Source organism: Symsagittifera roscoffensis, chromosome 3 (assembly GCF_963678635.1).
Source record: "Symsagittifera roscoffensis chromosome 3, txSymRosc1.1, whole genome shotgun sequence".
NCBI classification, from domain to species: domain Eukaryota; kingdom Metazoa; phylum Xenacoelomorpha; order Acoela; family Convolutidae; genus Symsagittifera; species Symsagittifera roscoffensis.
In genome coordinates, this window is record NC_087064.1 from 57,386,281 (window position 1) to 57,410,200 (window position 23,920).

Consider the following 23,920-nt stretch of genomic DNA (forward strand, 5'->3'; position numbering starts at 1 on the left):
TCAAATTTTGTAAAGTAGTTCAAGATTTTGAATTAAAAATTTGAAAAATCATTCATTTTAGTGAACTTTTTTCAATATCTACGTTCGTTGAACATTTTTAAAATGACAGAAAAACGCCATTTGTCGGAAACTTCAAGCAATGAAGCAGTCGCAATTGAACCCAAGATTTGAAACTTCTGAGAGTACTAACAGCACTCAATTACAGGGTTGGTAATTTCAAATTTTGTAAATTTATTCAAGTTTTTTTAATTCAAAGTTTGAAAAACCATACAATTTTGTGCATTTTTTTTAAATATCTAAGTTCGTTGAAAATTTTTAAAATGACAAAAAAACGCCGTTTCTCGGAAACTAAAAGCATTTGAGCAGTCGCAATCGGATGCAAAACGTGCAGCATGAAACTCCTGAGAATACCCTAACAGTACCCAACTTACAAGGTTGAGAATTTCAATACTTTGAAGTTTTTAAAATCTAAGTTTTCTGAAAAATAAAAATATAAAAAACGTCATTTCTCGAAAACTACAAGGATTTGAGCAGTCATACTGGGAGGCAAGATTCGCAACCCATGAGAGTGGTTACTCTCAGAGATTACACTGAGAGCCCCCACTACAAAAATGAGAATTTCGAATTCAGAAGAAAAAAAAATTAATTTTTGTGAACGTTTTTGAAAAAGTCACAAAAACGTCATGTCTGGAAAAATATAAAAACTTGAGCAGTCATAATTTGAGACAAGTTTTGCAATCCCTGAGTGTCCTTACAGTTTTACACAACAGGACTGAGATCTTCAACCTTTTTTAAACTTTTTAAACTTAAGTTTTTTTGAAAATTTTTGAAAAAATTCTAAAAAACGACATATCTCGAAAACTACCAGGATTTGAGAAATCATATTCAGAAGCAAGATTAGCAACCCCTGTGATTACCCTCACAGTTTCCAACTACAGGATTGAAATCTTCCAAATTTTTTTTCAATCTAAGTTTTTTGAAAACTTTTGAAAAAATCATGAAAATACGTCATGTCTCAAAAACTACAAAGGTTTGAGAACTGAGATTTGGAGGCAAGATTTGCAACCCCTCAGAGTACCCTGGCAACACCCAAATACGTGATGAGAATTTCAAATTTTTCAAAACTTTTCAAATTTAAGGTTTCTAGAGATTTTTGAAAAATCTCGAAAATTGCCATATCTCGTTAACTAAAAGGAATTGGTTATTCATATATGGAGGCCAAAATCGCAACACCTGGGGAAGCCCTGACAGCATCCCAAAATTGTGTTGCTAATTTCAAACTTGGTGAAACAAACACTGAATTCAAACTCGAAAAAAAAATCTTAACCATTGCAGTATACAATAAAGCTTAAACGTTAAAAAATTCTTTTCTTAAGCATGTAAAAATAATACGTAGAAAAAGCTTAAACATGGCGAGATAGTGAAGCCCGCATTTAAATATATAACAGATTAACGAGCATTTACTAAGCCGCTAATATTCGGGCAGACGCCAGTTGAGCCAAAACCAGAACGTTGTCATAAAAATAGATCTACAACATTTAGGATTTCGGAAATTTTAATTCCATTCCTCCTGAAACACATTCAAAGCATGAATATTTACTTTTGACATTCATACGACGAAAAATGAGGTTATTAAATAATTTTACTTGAGCCGGACCCGTTTGTGAAAAAAAATGAAGTAATTAAACAAAAGCAGAATTAGTAAAATAATCAACTACAGAAAACAATTTCAATTAGTTTAAATTGCTTAAACCGAAGAAAAAAGATACTTTGAAGAAAAAATTTAAGCTTTGGATAGAAAACTAACAGAAAGTAAGTAGAAAATTGATGCTCCGACAAAAGTAGTTTTCCTAAGAACTTCAATTTCCTTAATTCGAAGAAATACAAGGTCCAGCCGGGACTGTCACACTGAAAATTGTGCTCCAACTAGTATTCCTTTACCTCTAAACCAAGTCAGCCTGAAAGATGTTAAGCTTATGCCATTTGTCCCATGATAAAATGGTAAAAGGCGCTTGCTAAAGAGCGGATAGCTAAATGCCCATAGCAAAGAGCGGATAGCTAGATCGTATGCTCTGTTATTATACCATAAACTTGACATACAATTCTACACTTAAGGGCGACTTCGGTTAGAAAAAAGACAAATCATAAAACACGCAAGCTATCTTGTTTCCACGCGGGATCAAAACCAATTTTTTATATTTCGCTGGGTAATCAATTTCGAAATCCACTTCTGAAACAAAAAACCCTCATTCAATTTTGCCCACTATGATTATAGAAGTGCCTAATTTGCCGTTCAATGAGCAAATAAATTTTAAGTGAACTCAGATCATGAAGAACAAAACGTTAAAAGCTGAGAATGAGCGGGAATAAATTTACCCTGAATGAATTTTCACGACCAAAATAAAAAGAACTAATTTCGTTATCCAGCTTTCAGTAATCACTTCGTTCATTACGCATGAATAAGAACAAGAACAAAATATTGTTTTCCATTTAGCGTGTGAAAAATTTGGAACTTGTTATTATTTGATAAATTGAAGAAAAAAAAACAAAAGTTACGCATCTGAGAATTTTGTTTGCAAGGATCAGAAATTTTCAAGCCCTGAGTTCTGATTTGTTGAATTAATTTGTTTATCAACTATTCATAAACAACTTACAAGTTCTAAACAGCCAATCGAAGATTGGAAAAGAATAATGAACGCAAGTAAACATCAAAAAAATGACTTGTGAAACAAAATCTAACTTTCTAACGTGAAAAAAACAGATGTCCTTTAAGCCGTTTGAATTTCTAGAACCATTTATAACTGGCACTTTTATTGATAACATTATCCCAACTTGAGAAAACTGGATCAACATGTAAAGTTTTTATTTCACTGGAATTCTTTAAATTAAATTCCACTTTTGAAACTAGAAATCGTTCGTTTTTTTTTCGCCATTTCCACGTTCGTATCTTGAGAGTACTATTTAAGTAACTTTTAACTGATGAATTTCAATTGAACTCAAAAAGTACATATGTACCTAAGTGCATTCATAAATGCATCAATATGTATGAATGCACATCTGTAGTTATTAGAGCATTTTAAGAATTTTCCCTGAAAAAAAAACAATTAAAATTCAGCAAGACCTAATCAAGAGTCTTCACTACATGCATCATTCTTATAAATCAAAACCATAACTGTTAAGGATTTGAAAACTGACATAAAACTTAGGTATCTCAATGTGGGGAGATTGCTGTTTCTTCGCGTAAGATTTTCCGGAAACAAAATTTTATTTGAATATCAATCAATGAATAACCACAGCAATTATTTTCAATTTATAAAATCAAACGAAATTTAATGCAGCTGATTGAAAATGACTGCAAAACTGAAAAGATCAATTAAGCTACCGCTGAAGCATTCCTAACACATGTGAATTGCTAGATGGGAAGAAACAATTTAACCCAACACTTTCCACATATTCAGATTTACAGTAGCTTAATTTCCTCTAGGTGAAGAACTCGGATCAAATATGAGAAATGAAGAACTATTGGATAGTAACGCAAAATAGAAATAGTCATTGATAGATTTGAGATTTAACAATATTGTATCAAAACAGATAAATGAAACTTAATAATGTCGATGAGGGCAGCAATAATTACACAAACTAAAAAAATAAATAAAAATTAAAAACTGATTGGCCTGAAGTCTTTTTGCTTGTCAATGGCACCTCATTGCTGTTTGAATCAAATTTTCGGTGTTTACAAATCTATATCGAAAGTTGGTTTATCTCAGAAAATATCCTCTGTTTTCTCGCCATATTCAATTTTTGTCATTTGATTTTTCTTCATATCTTCCAGTTCAAATTCAGCAACTGATTGTCATTGTGCAGTCTGTTCACTCATTCTGATCCTTTCGGCAAACTAAAAACCCGAACTCATATAAACATTAGGCTCATGTGAGCAAACTCCCCCCTTAATAAAGCAAATGAACATTCTCACGGTTATTTCAACCAAGTGAACAATCTCCTCCCTAAAGTGATTAAGAGGGAGACCGTTCACTTGGCCCAAACATTTAATTAGAAAACCATTTATGAAATCAACAAATACAGCCAAATGAAAGCTGCTACCAACAACGCATAACAGAAAAAAGCAACTTTTCCCGAATTTTCAAAAAATTTACTGTCTAGAGAATTTTTTTCTGGAATCAAATTTGCAAAAATATACACTCTCTGCCAAAGTCTGAAATAGACTCCTATAGGCTTAGAATTGCCCTTTTGAAGATTGCTGAATTATCTTTTAGTATTGAGTTTCGCTTTCAATTGTCCACTTTGGATCGCCTTATTGCTAGCAAATGAGAATTTGCTTCAAATTTCATTTGAAAATTGACTTCAGTCTATAATTAATGAATTTTGCTGAGTGTTTGTGAATAAAATTAAGCCAGTTGAAAAAATTAAATTATTTGTTTTTTGGTTCATATTTATTCTGTTTTCTCACGCAAAATTTGACTCTCAAATTAGCAAATACTCGGTGAATCAAATTATTTGAAATTGAACTGAAGCACACTAATTAGCCCAAACTTTGCATTAATAGAATGAAAATCAAAGCCAACGAACAGAACACCAGAAAACAGAAAAAAATACTGACTTGTTTTTTTTTTAAAATCTAAATTTTCGAATTTCAAAAAAAAATAGATGGCTTTGACGCCCTTTAAGTTTCAAGAACATTTTATGATTGGCAATTTTTTTTCTAAAATCAACTGGATTTGAAAAACTGGATCGACAAATAAAATTTTTATTTCGCTGGGAAATCTGAAAATTGAATTCCACGTTCGAAACTAGAATTCGTTCACCTTTTTTGTTACCTTTACACTTTCGCTGTTCGATAGTGCAGTTTGCCATCCTTTTAACAAAGAAATTGAACTGAACTGAACAAAAAGCCAAATTGCGGTAAATCAAATTTGAGAGCGAAAAAAAATTTCAAGACTTTTTCCTGAAAAACAATAAAAATCACCAAGACCTTTAAAAAAGAGTACTCACTAAGTTCATTACTCTTTATCAGTATTTTTGTACTTATGGAAAATTTCAAAAACACAAACTACTTATGACCCACTAAAGTAAAGCAACCTGAAAGTTGTTAGGTCAATTAATGAAATAAAATCAGCTTGTTGTAATAAAAGTAGTTTACGGTTAAAAAAAAGTTAAGTTCCCGATTACAAGACACTTACTCTCGAAATTTTGCATCACAACAGACCTTAGCTTTCAAGCGAAAAATATACATCCTAAGTCAGGGTTCAAAAAATTAAAAATTACAGGAGTAAATCAACAACTCTTGCAATTACAATGAAAATTGTTTACAGCGCAAGAAAAAGCGATGTATGGCAATAAGACTGACAAAACATAAGCAGAAAAACTAAACTTCGACAATTCAATTTTCACAGAAAAAAAGTTAATTTCATCCATACCGAAAAAAAAACAATGTCCGACCGGCACTCGAACCCTAGACCTTTAGGTACAAAGGCAGCCGCGTTACCTTCAGACCAAGTGGAAAGAAGTCCGGAAATTCTTAAGGGTTAACACAGAGGCGAAACACGCTAGCGAGAACACGACAAAAAGCTTTTTAAAAGTTTTCTATGAGTTTTCAATAAGAAAAAGTAAGCTTCGAATTAGTAAACATTCGGCGACGTCTCGGAGTCAAACCTACGATCTAGAAATTAGGAGTCTCATGCACTAACCACTCAGCCACGGACGCTTAGTCGATCACAAACACTAGTCACCAACAGCCGAAAAGAGATGTTATGAAATTTCTAATGCTACAGGTCGTGATTATAGCAAAAAGGCACACAAGTGAACACTTTTAATGACCAATTATATTTGCGAGTTAGGTTAGAAAAAAGGAGGTTCGTACTAAACACTAGCTGCTCGCTAGCGTTATGATGCAGCGCGTTTAATTTCTGTTACAACTGTGCAAGCAAGTTGTTCATAAAGTCTAGTTCCCGACTACAAAACACTCTATCGCAAAAGTTTTAAAAAATATGCACAAAAATCATTAAATTCAGCTTTAAAACCGTTCTTTATTCGGCGCCACTTCAGAAAATTAACTTTCCGAAAGATTTAAGCCCACATATCAAGACATACCATACCGGTCATATCGAGTTAGTTTAGAATATGGATATTCTGTAGCATTAAACACCGCAACATAACATAGCTTCGCAGAAAACTGAAATTGCTAAAATATTGTCAAGTAACTCTACTTGAACCCAACCAATGTTCAATCCCAGCTGGTAAGACAGAAAGGGAAATTTTAAAAACGTTTCCAGAAGCCTGATAAGATAAGTTGAATTGTTTTGAAAATTTTTTCAACTAGTTAACTTTCATAAGAAACTAAACAAATTACCTTAGAGCTCGTTCAAATTCAAGAATTCTTTAGGCTGGACATTTTTTTAAAATCAAAAACAAAAAAAACAGTCAAAAAAGCTGTTTTAGGATGAACTTGACCGAAAAACATCGTCCCACGCTACCGCCTCAAAAAACATATATATTGAGCAAAAGGCGCCTTAAAAATATTATATATTGATCCAAAGGCGCCTTACCTTCAGTCTGTCTGCCCTTGAAGGGGGAGCGACGTGCACTTCGAACCCCCTGTTCAATTAACTACTGACAGGATAAACAGATATTTCATTGATACATCTTTATCCGCAATTTAAAAAAAATTCAAAATTCAATTTTTCGGGCTATTTCTGACATCTGCATCACATAATCTAGCTTTGCATAGAAATAGAAAGTGATATTAAATCTGTTTAAAAGATTGCCGGTCAACAGTGTAATGGTTAGCTCTATTCTAGGCGACTGAATTTTTTGAAATTAATTATTTAATTTGATACATTATGATACATAAGTTCTCATGGACTTCTAAATTTGACACCATTATGTACCCTAACCTAGCATAAGAAGTCAAATTTTTTTCTGCTTACGAGTTAGTCAGTTGGCGAGTGTCATTGATTGGTTTAGATGGCGTGGTCTATGATGAGAAGGATGTGGCGTTGGAACCTGTATCGCTCTTGTGGAAGTGGAGCAACTGCCACTGTCCGTCTCGTTTATGCCAAACTCTAGTCTCCACAGATTCAACCGTCTTGAACGCCCCTGTGCCCTCTTCATGTATCTGCTCCAGCCTAAAAATAAACCATGTATTATTTAATATCAAAACTATACCGGGAGTTTTTCAATTAAATGAGTATTTGGAATGAGTAACTGAAACATTAATTTAATTAAACTACCGTTTAACGCACCTCTGGTGCGTCGAAATTTTTTGACAACTCATGAAAAACCGCATATATTGGAAACAACATCTGCAAACTTTTAGTGTACTCTGACTGCACCCAATTACAGGGTTGCTAATTTCGAACTTTTTAATTTTTTCAAACTCCCATTTTAAAAGCGTCATCTCGAAAACTAAATGGGCCTCTGTAGAAATTTGGAGGCCAGATTTGCAACCACTGAGAGTCCCTGAGAGCACCCTACTATAGGGTTAGGAATTCAAAGTTTTGTGAATTTTTTTAAAATCTAAGTTTCCCGAAAAAAAAAACGTCTTATCTCGGAAACTAAAAGGACTTGAGCATTCATATTAAGAGGCAAGATTTGAGACGCCTGGGTGTACGCTTACAATAAGGTTGTATCTTCATCAAGTTAGTAGTTTCAAATTTTTTGAATTTCTTTGTAGATAAGTTCTTTGAGAAAATTTGAAAAAATCAAAAAACGTCACATCTCGATAACTACAAAGAATTGAGCAGTCATATTTGGAGGCAAGATTCGCAATCTTTGAGAGTATTCTGACAGGAGCCAACTACAGGGTTGGGAATTTCAGATTTTGCGAAAAAAAATTAATATAAGTTTTCTGAAAAATTTTGAAAAAATCACACAAAAAAACATAATATCTCGAAAACTACAAGGATTTGAGCAGTCGTATTTGCAGGCAAGATTCTCAATCCTTGATAGTACTCTGACAGTACCGAACTACAAGGTTGAAAATTTCAAATTTTCAGAAATAATTAATTAAAATTTTCTGAAAATTTTTGATGAAAAAATCACAAAAAACGTCATATCTCGAAAACTACAAGGATTTGAGCAGTCATATTTGCAGGCAAGATTCTCAATCCTTGATAGTACTCTGACAGTACCCAACTACAGGGTTGGGAATTTCAGATTTTTGAAAAAATAATCTTTTATATATTTCAACGCGGGCTTCACTATCTCGCCATGTTTAAGCTTTTTCAAGTTGGGGTTAAATAAAAATCGTCTTATCTCGTTAAACAAAATGATTCGGGCATTCAAAATTCGAGGCCGAATTCGCAGCCCCTAATTCGATATTGGCTGCTTAATTTAAACTCGGTAAAATAACCACTAAAATCAAATGGAAAATCGAAAATAAAATGTTAACCATTGCAATATACGATATAGCTTAAACATGCAAAAATCTTACGTTGAAAAAGCTTAAACATGGCGAGATAGTGAAGCCCGCGTTTAAATATATAATAGACTTTAACAAAAGCAAGACTATTGAACACCTATCTAGCTTTTGCAAAAAAATATCAAATGTTGGATGGGTGAATGACAAGGAGACGGGTCTGGTCTAGACAATGAACTTAATAACCAGCGAAGAAACAAATAGAAGGCATTTAGGCGGGTAATTGAACGAATTAGGCGATAAACGAACTATTGTTTCACAAATTGCATGCCCTTAAATCGAACGTTTAAACACTAACTGCTGTAATAAGGGTGATTCATAAATCCGGCTAATAACTTTCTGTTAAATTCTACTGCTCCAAAACGTTTTCAAACATTTCAAAAAAATCAAATTACAAGCATTTCAAAAACATTTCATTTCAAACTTTTCGCTTTTTCTAGCAATTGATAGGGATGGAATTGATCAAAAACTTGCGAAAACACGACAACAAACCATCCTCATAAAGCGAAAAAAAAATTGAAATAAGCCTCGAATTAGTAAAACTTTGCTATGTATAGTATTCGAACCTGCGACGTCGAGATTTGGAGTCTCACGCCCTGACCACTCGGCCGCAAACACTTCACAGCCCATAAACACTAGTCACTAATAAAGCAGCTACATATGCTGATAAATTGCCAATGCAAACCAGCAAAAATGGCAACAAACACAAATAGACACAATTTGGCATGTAAAAATTCCTTCAGTTTCTTATATTTCAAATTATTACATGCCAAATAGCGTCTATTTGTAAAGAACTGAAGGCATCCACGCTAACTTCGCATGTAATAAGTTTAAAAGCATAATAACAAATTATGCATAAATTAAGCTTTTCAAATATTGCGAGATACATTGAGTTGAAAAATTTCTGAAATCGAGTTTTTGTTAAGTTACTGATATTTGAAGCAAATAGCTTTTTTTAGTTCATTTGAACTATGAGAACCGCATCAACTAGTGTAACTTATAACAAATGTCAAAGCACATGCCATCAAAAAGCTGGAAAGGTGCCCCAAAAGTGGCACCAATATTCCAATATTTAAATCAATTGAAGCAGACAAACATATTCCACAAACAATTGGAAAAAATTCATGAACGGAAGGAAACAGAAAACCACTACTGACTTGTTTTTCTAACTTCAAAGAAAAAAATATATGGCCTTAAAGCTCTTGAATTTTAAAAGAATTTATAATTGACAATTTTTGATAAAACATAATTTGAGAAAACTGAAAAAAAGCAAACAAAAACTCACTAAGACATATATAAAATTATCTTATATATAAACATATATATGAACAAATAAACTCACCAACACATAATAATTCTACTGCATGTGAGGTAAAATGTAGCACAATCAGATTGAAGACAGAAATTACAGTCTGAAAAACGAAAAAAATGCAGATTAGCATTTCTCGACACCGAGACAAACGTTTTTGCAATTTTCTTCTGTAATCCGAATCATGAAAAATAGGGCTTCTATAAAATACCATATTTCAACCCTTCCGAGCTTTCCTTGAGATAGTCAAAATTGAGAAAAAAAAACAAAAAACACTTGTTAATCCATAATTCCCTTCGGGGGAGGGTGGGGTTAATTCGGAATGATGACAATGGAACTACAAGAAACCTGGTGTAGCAGATGACAGCAGCGTCTGGTCCCAGCATGTTCACATATGGCTTGAGCATGATGCTTTTACTGGCACTCTTGTTCTTGTGGTTCTGATTCTCAAAGTAGAACCTGTGGAACTCCATGCCTTCTATTACATTACCGAACGTCTCCGGCTCAATTGAGGTCATCTGAGGATCACACAGACGTCTATTAAAAATAGTACCAGTTAATATTATATGAAAAAATGGGCGCCTTTTTCTGACATTTGGGTCTGATTGCTTCAAAATTGTCGGTTCGATCATCAGAGTTGGAACGGGGCCAGGGCTTTTTACGGGCCGGGCCCGGTCCTCATTTTTAGGATCAGCAACCGGGCCGGGCCTCAAATTCAGGCCTGGTTCCAACTGTCGATCATTAAATGGATATTTATACACACAATGATATATTAAAATTTTTGGACACCAAAATACGTGAAATCCGCAACACCAGTTGTGCAACTTTACAAAAGAGATGGTCAGAAATGTTTGCTGTCCTAATATTAACAGCTTCGCTATTGCAAAAAAAAATAATCCGCTTGCACAGTAAACTGAATCATTTTTCATTTTATTTTCCTCAACCCATCGAGAAAACTAACCATACGCAGTCCGAAAAAGCAATGAATTAATTAATTTTAGGGCCCGAAATTCTTTCGTGGGCTAGACAAAAAACAAAACCCAAAATTTCAGCTCAGAGTCGAAGCCGAGCTTTGCACCACTTGCGATGGAAAAAAAATTAAAAGAGAAAAAATGAGAAAAATTAAAAAGTCTGTTTTGCGAGTTTTAATCATCAGCAATTAAATAAATAAAACATTTACAAGCAACAATTTCAGTCCAGCTCCAACTAACTTGGCTGCACAGAATTAAAAAAATTGCTCATAAGACAAGCAATGAAACCTTTTGTAAATCACACTTGACGAAAAAAACTCAAAAAAACCAACATTTTTTGAGAAAAAAATTAATAACACAACTTCAGAGCCAAAAACATCGTGTGAAAAACTCAACTCAGAAGAAATTGAAACTTCAATTAAAAATACTAGACTCTCCCACACAATGTTCCAAAAATTCCAAAATCTAGAAACTAATTTTTGATTGATTCAAAAACGTGCCCAGAAAAAACTCGAATGAAAATAAGCTCAAAACATGATAACGCTATAGTGTTTGAAAACGTTTTAGATAAACAAAATCATAGAAAAAAAACAGTTTAATTGGGAAAAATAGTGCAATTCAATTCAAGATGACCTTTCAAAAAACTCTTCCAAAAGTTTTGAACGATTTTATTTAAAAATGACAGAAGTGATGTTTTGGATTTAATAGCACTTGATACTTGCTTAATCTCAGACACATCAAATAAAACGGCTACCTTCCCAAACAATTTAAGCTAGAAAGCAATAAAAACAACAAAAAAATAATCAGCTGTTGACGAAAAGCTTGATACCCAAAAATTATACAAAACTAGGCAAAAAATTCACGAACACAATTACCTGCACAAGAAAACACTTGATAAATACAGTCGGTTACACAACCAAAACTAAAAAAGGTTTCAACCAGAGTTGTTCAAAAACTAGAAAAACAAAAAAACTTCCTTTTTTTAGGTTTAATTTTTTAAATTTAATTGAGGAGGGTCTGTTGAAAAAGAGTCAACGAAAGCGATGAAAAAAAAAATACTGAAATGTTTTCTGAAATTCAAAATCTTGAATTTAAAAGAAAAAATCTATGGCCTTAAGGCTCTTTGAATTTCAAGAACAATTTATGATTGAAACTTTGTTGATAAACTAACTCAATTTGAGAAACTTGGGTTAAAAGGCAAGTTTATATTCAGCAGAGAAATCTGAAAATTAAAAACCACTTTCCTAACTAGAAATCGGTAACATTTTAGTGAGCTTTACACTTTTTCTGTTCGATAGTCATTTCAACTTCCTTTTAACAAAGGAAATGAAGTGAACTTACAAATAAATCAAAAGAAAAACCTCGAAAATCCAAATTGAGCGTGAGCAAATTTTGACTTTTTTCTGCTAAAACAAAAAAAAATCATCACGACCTATAGAAGATTCTGCACTACGTTCATCGACTCCTAAAAATGATTAATCTACTCACGAATAAGCTTCGTAATCTCCATTTTCCATACACTTAATCGTTGCTTCTGTGAGCTGGATGATAAGTTGCTTCCTGCCCGCTTCTGTATCATCGTCCGGAGTTATAGCCCCGGCCAGTACCGACTTAGAGGCCGCTTGACTTCCCCCGGCAGCTGCTGCATTCTGACTTCCATTAGCCACACTTGCTGCTGTCGTGTGTGACCTGGCTGAATTGGTCAGGGCACGAGTACTCCGAGCAGCGAATATTGTTGACAGGATTGCTCCTTTGAGTTTGCGGTGGGCGTTGAATTTCTTCATGGCCTCAACTGTCGCTTGCCTGTGGAAGCTGGCAGCGAATCGGTCTCGATTCTTAAACAATAACGGTTCATAATTGCCTGTTTTTTAAAACTATCTTATACATAACTATTTTGAAGTTTCCATTAAAACATAAGACATGACCCAACAAAAATGACACTGCCTAGAACAAATGAAACCACCTAATCAAGTTATAACAATGAAGGTAAAGCTCAGGTAGGTTCACTCAAGAAATAAATGAACAAAGCCAAACATGGTGGTCGGATTTATGGTCTTTATCGTTGGGTGCAGACAATTACACCCCTTCGTTTTTATTTTTCGACGTTCATTTTAGCCTGAAAAATCCAAGATTTTTTCCAAGGGCAGCATTTTCAAGTTCTTTTTCTCAAATATTTGCGTAAACAGCACCAAATATTTTGGCCAGACCAACCAGAAAGGCTTCGCGTGATCAATTTGGCCAACATGAAAAAAGTCACTTGAAAAATATTGACAATCATCCGCTATTCAAAAACCACATAGAAACTTGACATTCCACTAGAATGCAATAAAAGTACAGCAATTTGAGGAGGAAGATGAGACTTACTGAGACCCATGGGTTGTTGAGAGCGTCCTCTGCAGTTAGTCTAGTCTCTTGGTCTAGATTCAACATGTCTGAGATCAACTTCTTCACTTCACCCCCTACATCGTCCCACTCCGGTGATGGAAAGTCAAAGTCACCTCTCTGGAACCAAGAAAAAAATTGGTGAAAATAACAGGCTATCACATGACAAATTGCGGACACTGGAAATTGCTTCAAATATTTTCTAACGGCAACCCATAAAATTGGGCCCCTCAAATGTTGCAAGTTTTCGAGATATGGACGAAGATTTAATGATATTTTCCGAGAAAAAACAGAGCGCTGCGTAGACTCTCAGTGGGAATTGAAGATGCCCTTAGTCTATCCTCTTCATTTGTTTACCATGTTGCAAAATTTACTTATTTTTTCATTATTTTTTATGTAAAGGAAAACTTAATTGCGAGAATAGGTTAGATTCGTTTGGGTCCAAAAGAATTTTTTAGGTCGAAAATTCTGTTTCTACCGTTGACGGGAACTTTTTGGCAATAAGAACTCATTTCCAACGCCCTCTGATTAAGTGACCGGACGGCAGAAACAAAAAAAAGAGCTCATTTCATCGCTTGAAAACAACGTCTATGCCCCGTTGCAACTTCTATGCCCCGTTGCAAATTCTATGCCCCCCGTTGCAACTTCTATGCCCCCCCCCGTTGCAACTTCTATGCTCCCCGTTGCAACTTCTATGCCCCCCGTTGCAACTTCTATGCTCCCCGTTGCAACTTCTATGCTGCCCGTTGCAACTTCTATGCTCCCCGTTGCAACTTCTATGCTCCCCGTTGCAACTTCTATGCTCCCCGTTGCAACGTCTATGCCCCGTTGCAACTTCTATGCCCCCCGTTGTAACTTCTATACTCCCCGTTGCAACGTCTATGCCCCGTTGCAACTTTTATGCCCCGTTGCAACTTCTATGCCCCCCGTTGCAACTTCTATGCCCCCCGTTGCAACTTCTATGCCCCGTTGCAACTACTATGCCCCGTTGCAACTTCTATGCTCCCCGTTGCAACGTCTATGCCCCCTTGCAACTTCTATGCCCCCCGTTGCAACTTCTATACTCCCCGTTGCAACGTCTATGCCCCGTTGCAACTTCTATGCCCCGTTGCAACTTCTATGCCCCCCGTTGCAACTTCTATGCCCCCCCCCCCGTTGCAACTTCTATGCCCCGTTGCAACTACTATGCCCCGTTGCAACTTCTATGCTCCCCGTTGCAACTTCTATGCCCCGTTGCAACTACTATGCCCCGTTGCAAAGTCTATGCCCCGTGACTGTAAATGAAACTGTGTATTATAATTCAGCCCGGGTAAAAACCGCTAAAAATTGTTTTCGAGGCATCGTTTGTGCATTCAATTCCAGAACATCAGAAAGGTGTCCAAAATGTCCGCGTAAATAGCTAAAGCAGTTTGAAACTTTGGACGTTACAGCATTCTTTGAAGATAAGGATCTAAGCTAGGCCTTATAAAAGTTTCCCCTCCACAAAAGCAACCTAAACATTTAATAAGCTTTAAAACAAAAGTTGACTGAAAATTCAGCAACTGATTTAGTAAAATGCCAAAAGTCGGATTTAATTTTATTTCGTAGCTGAGTAGTTTTTTGTATTCTTTTTAAAATAAAGAATATACATGAGGTCCTAGCTTCGATCTTCAGCTTTCCAATAAAAACTTTAAAGCCCAAAATTTTAAACTGCTTCTCCCTCGTCGCCTCGAAAACAGTTTTTTAATTTTTTTTATCCGGGATAATAAACAGTTTCATCTGAATTAAGTCAAAATTTCAACCGTGAAACTTTTGTAGCCGTTGAGAAAACGGCAGAAACGCGAAAAAACTTTGTTAATTTCATCGCTTGAAAACTGAAAATTGCAAGTTCTATGTTCCGTGACTGTATAACACTTATGAGACACCAACATAGGAAAAACCATTACATCTTGATCATCGGACAAAAAACTATATGACTGCGATGAAAATAGCTAAGATAGGATTCAACTACGACTTTTTTAAATAAAATTATTGCATGGCGGGCTATTTAACACTTATCATGCTTTTCAATTAGGTCAAACCGCACTTTGATTTGTCCGAACATGACTTGCTGATCGTCGCTCCAGAAGGGAGGATATCCGACTAGTAAGATGTACAGGATCACTCCACAGGCCCAAATGTCTACTGGCTTCCCGTAAGGCTCCTTCCGAATCACCTCCGGGCTCATGTAGCCTGGAGTTCCTAAATAACAAAAGTTCTCCTATTGCAATCTTATTGAACACATAACCCACCAACACCACGGCTTTTTCCTTAAACACATCTGTGCATTCTGGTATTACTTATTTTTTAAACGCTTTTCAAATTCTCTATAAATAGTCATTACACCATCCAAAATTTTTTTAAGAGGTAAAAAGAAAACAAAAAGTCAAGAGCAGTCGTTTTTTATCATTTTTACATGCCGATCGAGCTCCAAAAATTGAATGAATTGGGAAAAGAATAATTTCAGCGAATTGGCAATTTTTTAGACCAAAACAGCTTGTCGTGGCCTGTTTTCTACCATTAACCCGCTCAAAAACTTGTTAAATTATTTGATGCGTCAGATAAAACTGAACACAACTTTTTCTAGATTACAACATTCAAATGTACTATATTTAGATCCCTCTAAAATAAACTTTGTTAACATTAAGGGAAATTGACATCCGGAGTGTTCTCTTACGCTAATATCCGGCAGGTGATGATTGACAAGTATGCTTAAAAGCTTTCGAGGATGCTTTTCATCAGATAACTCCCTGCAACAAAGAGCTCTTTGCAACTCGCACAGCGCAAACTTCCCGTCTCTTTAATTTCGTGGGATTGAAATGAAGACCGTTAATCGACTATTTTTAAATATAACTTTTTCTTAACTTGAAAAATACCCTCAGCAGCTTTAATATGATAGTTGCATTGGATTTCAAAAAAGTTGTCTCTTTATACTTATTATTCTTGCCCTTTTCCACCTCAGATTTTACTTTGGAAGCTAGTTTTGGAAGTTTAAGTTAGCGCTTCCTTGGCAATAAAAGTTTTCTAAACAGATTTGAAAAAACTAGTTTTGGAAGCTGAAGTTAGCGCTTCCTTGGCAATATACGTTTTCAAAGAGATTTGAAAAATTATTGTGCAAAAAAATTTAAAAAAAAAACTTTTTTCTTCATTTGTGTTTCTCTTTTAGTGAAGACAACTGTTGTCAGTTGTGGCTAATTTACTAAATTTCTATGCGTTTGTATAATCATCTCATCGTGTTACGCACAAGGAACAAGCCTAATTTGAAAAAATCGGCATATGAAATTGTATGATTTCTAGACTAGCTTCCATAGACTATATTCTTGAACAAACTGCTCACAGCCCAAGTCCTGAATGCTCGTTAAAGGATCTGAAGTAATATTTGGAAAATAAAAGTTTTTATTTGGTATATATTACCACCCACGCGCAAAAAAAAGAGTTTGTTTGGCATATAAAGCCCCCTCCCCCATACGATACTTGTCTGGAGAACAAACCACCCGGAAAACAAATTTTCGAAAGTCAGAACAAAAATGTTAGGACAGAGGTTTAAATTTTTGACAACGCGCTCTCGTATGTGTAACACCGACAGCCATTACTTAACAGTTTCACTAACCTGCAAACCCAAACCATTGCCGCCGCTGGTCGTTCACTTCAATGGCTAGTCCAAAATCAGCTAGTTTGACATCTTTGTTTTTCTTGCTTTCTAAGAGAAGATTTTCTGGCTTGAGGTCTCGATGAACGATATTGTTTTTGTGACAATACGATATAGCTTCTAAAATAAAGTAGATTGCACCACCAATATCCCTTCCCACTTTTTACCATTTGCCTTCCCCCCTACTCACATTTACCCCCCCCCCCCTCTCCGGAAAAAGAAAAATTATGGGGCCACAAAATTATTATGTAATTCAATTGTTGGGTTTGAGAGGGTAGTAACTGCCAGACCCAAACCCCCCCCACCACCCCCCACCTACAAACTTCCTGTTTGAAGAAGTTATTCCCCTTTAAAGGCATTCTTTACTAGATATCATGGGGAGGGGGCAATTGTTAACTATATCCGGAAAAACCGGAGTTTTATTGTTAGGACGAAAGTAGCCGGACTTTAGTAGTTAATTAATTCATTGAGAACGTATCAGCCAATAAAATCTCTTAAAGATTTTCGGAAAGTTGTTAGCTATCAGGCTTGTTCGATCACAATGAGTTATTTGCTAAGAAATTTTCTTTTTTAATTTAGTTACAATCGAAGGTATGTAGTTTTTGTCGGCTATTCGGGAATGCGGCTTCGTGGGTACGCACCACCAGGACAAGCTCGATTTAGATCAACAAAAAATATTTCCGTTCAAAAATTTCAAATGAAAAATGACACGAATACGTTAATATTGTAAATTGAAGTAACATTTTTGCACATTTTCAGATTTTAAATTCTACTTAAAACTTACAGAATGATCAAAAATCAAACAAGAATTTCAGTTCAAAGCATCATAAGGAATTTTCACAAGAAAAACTTGAAATCTTTCCATGAAAGTTTTCCATAGTGTAACATTCGCCCGGAAGATACATATCGACGGAAGACAAAACTAAGTCTTAAGACGACTGGCTAACGTCTAAACAGAGCTTTGCATGCTTTTCACCGTCTCTACCAAGCCAGTACTTTCGGTGGTCTTTTCTAACATCGGGTCGACAAAAACGTTACTGCTTTCGGCTTCGGTCAAAACACTCAAATTAACTAGATTACATGCAGAAATAGTGAGCTCATGGCTGGGTCTCAGTATCCCCAGACCACGAGGTCACTCCTAAAAACAGGGCTACTACTATTGATTATATTACTATTGTTTTTGTTCAGTAGATAAAAATCATCATCTCCATCGAAGATGGATCAATCCTTTCCCCCAACTCCTAGCTTCTCATCCTTATCAAAATGAATCTAGATGTTAGTCAGGACATGACAGGAAGCTAAAAGTTTATGTAACAGGATAAAAGTTTCAGTTCCTTTTCCCTTCCGGATTGATGAATCCGCTGGATCAAGCTCGTTAATTTGATGTCAGTTTGACATTAAAATTATAGTACATGTCAGTTTGACATTAAAATTATAGTACATGTTTAAACATGACTAAAAATTGCAATTTTTGAAAAAAAAACTGACATGTCAGTTTGGATAAAACATCAAATCGAAAAATTATGACTCAAGTAACAAAAAAGTATGGAAATTGTCATAATCGATGAAATAATGATTACGTAATAACAGATGTAAGAATATGATTGGTTAAAAATTTCTAACATGTTCTTTTTGAATTTCATACATGATCTTTGATCATTTTATTGTAAATAAAAAATTTTATATCCTTACGAAGCACAAAATGTGCGAAAACGTTTGAATTAACAATTTTAAAAAATTCTTATTCTACTTTTTGTTAAATTTTGGAAAAAAAAATAACCTCGGCGAAGAGTGAATGATATATTAAAAAGTTTGTTGTAAAAATACAAACAAAAAATTTTTAGATCATTTTTATTTTTCTCAGAATAGTCTTAATTTTTATTTTTTTTCTCATCTTAACAATGAGTTTTCTTACATTTGAGTTAAAATGGCATGGGTTGTAGCTGCAAGCTCTCTACTTCATAGCTTGAATACCTTACGACCAGCAGAGAAAGCGGAACTGGACGAACTGGTATAAGCTGAATCGGGATTATCGCTGAATCCTCATACCGTGAGGAAGAGACAAAATTTACAGACTCTTCTGGAAGAGCATCCTCTGGTGGACAAGGAGATAATTCTTTGGCACGACGTATTGAATAACAGTTTGTCGAAACACCGAACCAATGCCAACACGCTTTATCCTCTGGACGATTTAATTTCGTATTTGCAATCAAAGCGACATCGGTTTAAGGCGATTATATATTGCAGAAGAACCAGAACGACAGATATCTTTGATTCTCTGATGCGTACAGGGATCTTGATAGTCCCAACAACGAAATTGATCTCGAGAGGCAAGAGGCAGGATCCCGCTTTGGTGAGACAATACCTGAAAGTTCATCAATCGAGCGAACTTGAGTTGAAGTCATTGCGAGTTGTGCTGACACATAGAGAGAACTTGCCCGGGATATTCTCAAAGATAAGAGCGCGGACTCAGAAACCATCACAAGGACGAAGCAAGGCGAAGGCACGCAGAGAGGAAACAACGACTGACGTCTCTCTACCATCGGCTGAAAGGGCGCGGATTGGGTAAGTGAATCTACTGTGTGAATTATCCTGCTGAGAGCCGCATGAGTTTAAGTGCTCGTGGCCTGCAGGATGAGGACCGCCGTAGTTTTGCCCCCACCGATGCTGAGATGGATACTCAGGAAAAAACAAACTTGGAAATTAGTTTTGAATTACCTGAAGTATTCAAATAAATTAAACAACAATTTCCATCGATTGAAGTTTTTACGGAAATGTCAAAGCAATGACATAATACCAGATTTTTTGAGATTTCGGGTGCCAGAAAATGGTTTTTTTTTGGACCAAGCGGTGCATAGCTTTCAATTAAAACTCCTAAGAACAGAGATAAATCAGGCAAGGTCAGAAGAGAAGAAGATAGACGATGATCTAGCTAAGGCAAGAGAGGTAGTGCGGAGAGGGATAGATGAAAAATGGTGGCCCTCAATAGCATTTAATCTAAAGCTCCAGGCTAGAATTGCTATCCATGACATCAAGGAAAGACATGAAAGGAAGTTAAAAAAGCTAGCAGAGCGGCAGGACAGACCGTTAATGAAAGTGAATGACAAATCGGTCAGAGCACTAGATGGCATTGAGCTACCCAAGTGGGTTCATGAAGTGTTAGGTTTTGGCCCAAAGCACCCGGTGAGGGATCGTTTCAATGAACTTCACTTTCTTGCGGACATTGATAATTTTTTATCTGAGCTTAAATCGCAAAAGGTACCAGGTGAAAAATTATGTGAAATTGAAGCTGCTGCAAAATCATACGCTAAACGTGTGCGGCAAACACCGTCGGATAGAGGGATTGAGAAAGCCAGGAAGTATTTGAAGGACAATGGTCTCTTGGCAGTCCCATTCGATAAAGGTGTTGGCTTCTGTGTAATGAAGAAAACGACATATGAGGCTAACTTAACTGAGCTGCTGCAATCGGAACAATTTAGCGAAAAACCAGGTTTAACTGATAGTGTTGTTATGAAAATTGAGAAAGACATCAACAAAGAACTGTTGGCCATGAAAAAGAAAGACGAGATCGATGAGGCACTGTATAGTAGGCTTAGGTCCACGGGAGGGCAGCCAGCTCGATTATATGGATTGGCTAAAGTACATAAGAAAGGAACCCCTCTCCGTCCCGTACTGTCACTGCCAGGGAGCTCATATGAACATCTAAATAAAACTTTGGCCAAATTTTTTGACAACATTGAGGGGGCAAACATTGAGACAAACACACAAATGGCTCGGGAGATCATAGAGAACATAGATCTAGACTATAATGAGAGTATTATCTCCCTGGATGTCAAAAGTTTGTATACTAATGTCCCACTAAAGGAGGCAATAGATATAGCACTGAGGAAACTGTACGAACAAACTAGTCCTCCTAAACTGGCACGCGGAACTATGAAGAAATTGTTGAACATGGCTGTAAGTAAGGTGCACTTCAAATGCAATGGTTTATGGTACGTACAAAAGGATGGGTTGGCAATGGGTGCATCCCTTGCTGTCATTCTTGCCAATTTATGGCTAAAGGAGTACGAATATGCATTAATGAAGGAAGTACCTGCGCTGACACAGCTAAATGAAAACCGGAATGGCCTATGCCCTGATTGCGATTGAAGGGTAACATACAGAAGTAAGGGGATCGAATGCGAAGCTTGTTTAAATTGGTACCATTTAAAGTGTAGTAATGTATCCGACAAAGAATATGAGCAAATCTCAGAAATGTTTTGGTATTGTAAGAGATGTAAAGAGCAGCGAGATCAAGAAAAACCAACAGAAAATGTCAAAGCGTTCCTATGATATGTAGATGATATAGTGAGGACGGTAAAGGGATATAGATGATATAGTGTTAAAAGCAGCTAATGAGCTCCACCCCAACTTACAATTCACTATCGAAAATCCGGATTCGAAAATCCGGACTTAGCTTTTCTAGATTTGAACATTAATGTGGACTCACGAAAAAAGGTAACATGTGGATGGTATCAAAAACCAACGGATACTGGAACTATCCTTAACTTCAGAAGCTGTGCTCCATTGCATTACAAACGCAATGTAGTTGAGGGTACTGCTCATCGTATTTTTAGAAGTACATCAACATGGGAAAACTTTGACAAGGCAATGAAGATTAATAAAGAACAATGGGTGGATAATCAATACCCTGAAAAATGGTCAGATGGTGTCGTATTAAGAACGTTGAATAAGATCATCGACGGAAAAACTGACACACGAACAACGGTAACATCAGTCAAGGAAGATCCTTTAAAGGTCAGTGCACCCATTATAACATTACAATACCGGGGTAATGCATCGGAGTGGTTTGCTGCCAAACTGCGTCAAAACGCCGGAGCCCAAGTGATATTTACTACGAGAAAGCTCAAGACTTGCCTACCGTCCCTTAAATCTCCCTTTGCGAAAGATTTGAAATCCAGAGTGGTCTACAAGCTCACATGTAGTGGATGTAATTCCACCTATGTTGGACAAACGGTCCGGCATTTGACCACGCGGATTGAAGAGCATCACAAGGAAGATTCGCCAGTAGGGCAACATTTGAGAGAATGTGACAGGGATGGTAAGAGCGCTGAGCTTAAGTCTGAGATTATAGATCAATCAAGTAACATACAGACACTCCTCACTCTGGAGGCCTTATATATTTGGAAAGAACGCCCCAGAATTAACACGCGCGAGGAGTTCAGGAGCAGGGAGCTGACATTAAAATTATAGTACATGTTTAAACATGACTAAAAATTGCAATTTTTGAAAAAATAAACTGACATGTCAGTTTGGATAAAACATCAAATCAAAAAATTATGACTCAAGTAACAAAAAAGTATGGAAATCGTCATAATCGATGAAATAATGATTACGTAATAACAGATGTAAGAATGTGATTGGTTAAAAATTTCTAACATGTTCTTTTTGAATTTCATACATGATCTTTGATCATTTTATTGTAAATAAAAAATTTTATATCCTGACGATGCACAAAATGTGCGAAAACGTTTGAATTAACAATTTTTAAAAAATTCTTAAGCTCGTTAATCCTGATTTCTTCTTAATCCGGAAGGCCGTCTTTCAACCTTCACCGTTGTTCGCAACGGCCTTGCAACTATTGTAGCGGCACAATAGTTGCAACTCGGAGTGTTCTCTGTTACTCTGTAACTCGTTGTCGTTTTCCAATCTCGATTTCGTAGTTGTTGTTAGCGCAGCTAATGTTGTTCTGTTTTTCTTTCTTGTTTTAGCCAAAATGGCCTTTTCTGACGTTTCTCAGAAATATGACGTCATAATTCGAATTTTTGAAATTTTAAAATACCAGAATATTCCAGCCCTCACCGTTTGGCCAATCGTTCCAATAACGTTCTTAATTCTTAACAATCACCAATCCGGAAGGCTCGCTGCTAAAAATTCGAATTCTGCAGAGATTGCATTTTTCACATTCTGGTCGAATGTCACATACTCCCCGGACAGTCCGGTCAATGTCCTCATTGAATCACGCAATGTTCGTAAAATGGTTGCAGTGTCATCGAACAGAATTTACAAAATGCACGAAATTACTTTTATCCACGTCACATCGACTCACTGCAGAATATAAATGGCATCATACTACATCACTATAGCCTTCAAATTCTCTCATTAATCTGCACATTGAGGATATGAGTTAAGATAAAACATACTTTCTGACTTCCAATGTCAATGTCCCGATTAAAACTTTTTCTCTTAGATTTAAAAGGTGTTGGCTTGCAGGACAGTCCTGCCAACCAACAAGCTAAAATTATCCTACTATGCTTCTTCCCTTCGGAAGTCTTGCTTGTTATTGTCCTGAATATTAAAACTAAGAAACTCTGTGGTTAGAAAGAACAATGAAACAATCTCCCTCTTGGAGAGATTACTCAAGCCTTCCATGTCACCACTAAGTGATCAGTTCTCCTAGCTGGTTAAAAACAGTCATGCAGGCTGGAATATTTAAATATACTCCTTCACTTAAGCCTTCCTAAATAAATAGTAAGTGAGTGTCTCTAAATCCACTTCAACTAAAATCAAAATGCAAATTTATAATTGCAACAATTTCAAAACTCAACTTAATGTTTCAGTTTTCAATTACAACTTGGTTGCTTGGTTTCACACTTGAGTTTTTCACACACATAAAACAATTCTGAGTTTTAACTTTTCTTCATCACTCCTTTGTTTTCTTCTTTTTTGTCGTTGAGAAGTTCTAAAACTTCTAAATTCTTCTAATTTCATCTATTTTTTCATCTTGTTTTTCGGTCATCCGTCAAAGTTCCATTTCTTCCTCCTGTGATTTTGAATCTGCACTCTCAGTTTCTGTATCTTGTAACACGACGTTAGATATCTTGACGCTGTTGGAAGCCGTCCTCCAACACTTCTGCTCTTCCACCCTCTGTCTACAACAAGGTAGGGGATCCACGTTAGATTCTCTGTTCCTGCAGAAGCTGTTGTGGAGACACAACGTCACGTTTCTCTCCAAATCTTCTTTCAGCATCTCTGCCTTCTCCTTTCCACTACGTTCACTCGTCCTGGAAAAGCTTTTCACAGCGGTGGTCACTGCATTCCGATGAGTCACGAGAGCTGGCTTGAAAGCTCCTGCTCCAATGTCCAGCTGATATTCA

The 23,920-nt window shown here is 36.0% G+C and overlaps 1 protein-coding gene across 5 annotated transcripts in view; it reads right to left on the reverse strand.

Annotated features, from left to right (window-relative positions):
* Positions 1-3,256: 3,256 nt before the first annotated feature.
* LOC134842984 (calcium/calmodulin-dependent protein kinase type II delta chain-like) overlaps positions 3,257-23,920 on the reverse strand; it is a 70,161-nt gene continuing 49,497 nt past the window's right edge. For 4 of the 5 annotated variants that reach the window (XM_063859550.1, XM_063859553.1, XM_063859552.1 and 1 more), the window contains exons 3-9: positions 16,725-16,883; positions 15,162-15,316; positions 13,079-13,216; positions 12,203-12,549; positions 10,092-10,280; positions 6,945-7,142; positions 3,257-3,895 (exon numbers count right to left, since the gene is read on the reverse strand). In XM_063859550.1, coding sequence (XP_063715620.1) covers positions 6,992-7,142; positions 10,092-10,280; positions 12,203-12,549; positions 13,079-13,216; positions 15,162-15,316; positions 16,725-16,883 — 1,139 coding nt within the window. In that variant the 3' untranslated portion in view covers positions 3,257-3,895; positions 6,945-6,991. The remainder of the gene's footprint in view (positions 3,896-6,944; positions 7,143-10,091; positions 10,281-12,202; positions 12,550-13,078; positions 13,217-15,161; positions 15,317-16,724; positions 16,884-23,920) is intronic. The other variant, XM_063859549.1, reaches the window with a different exon arrangement.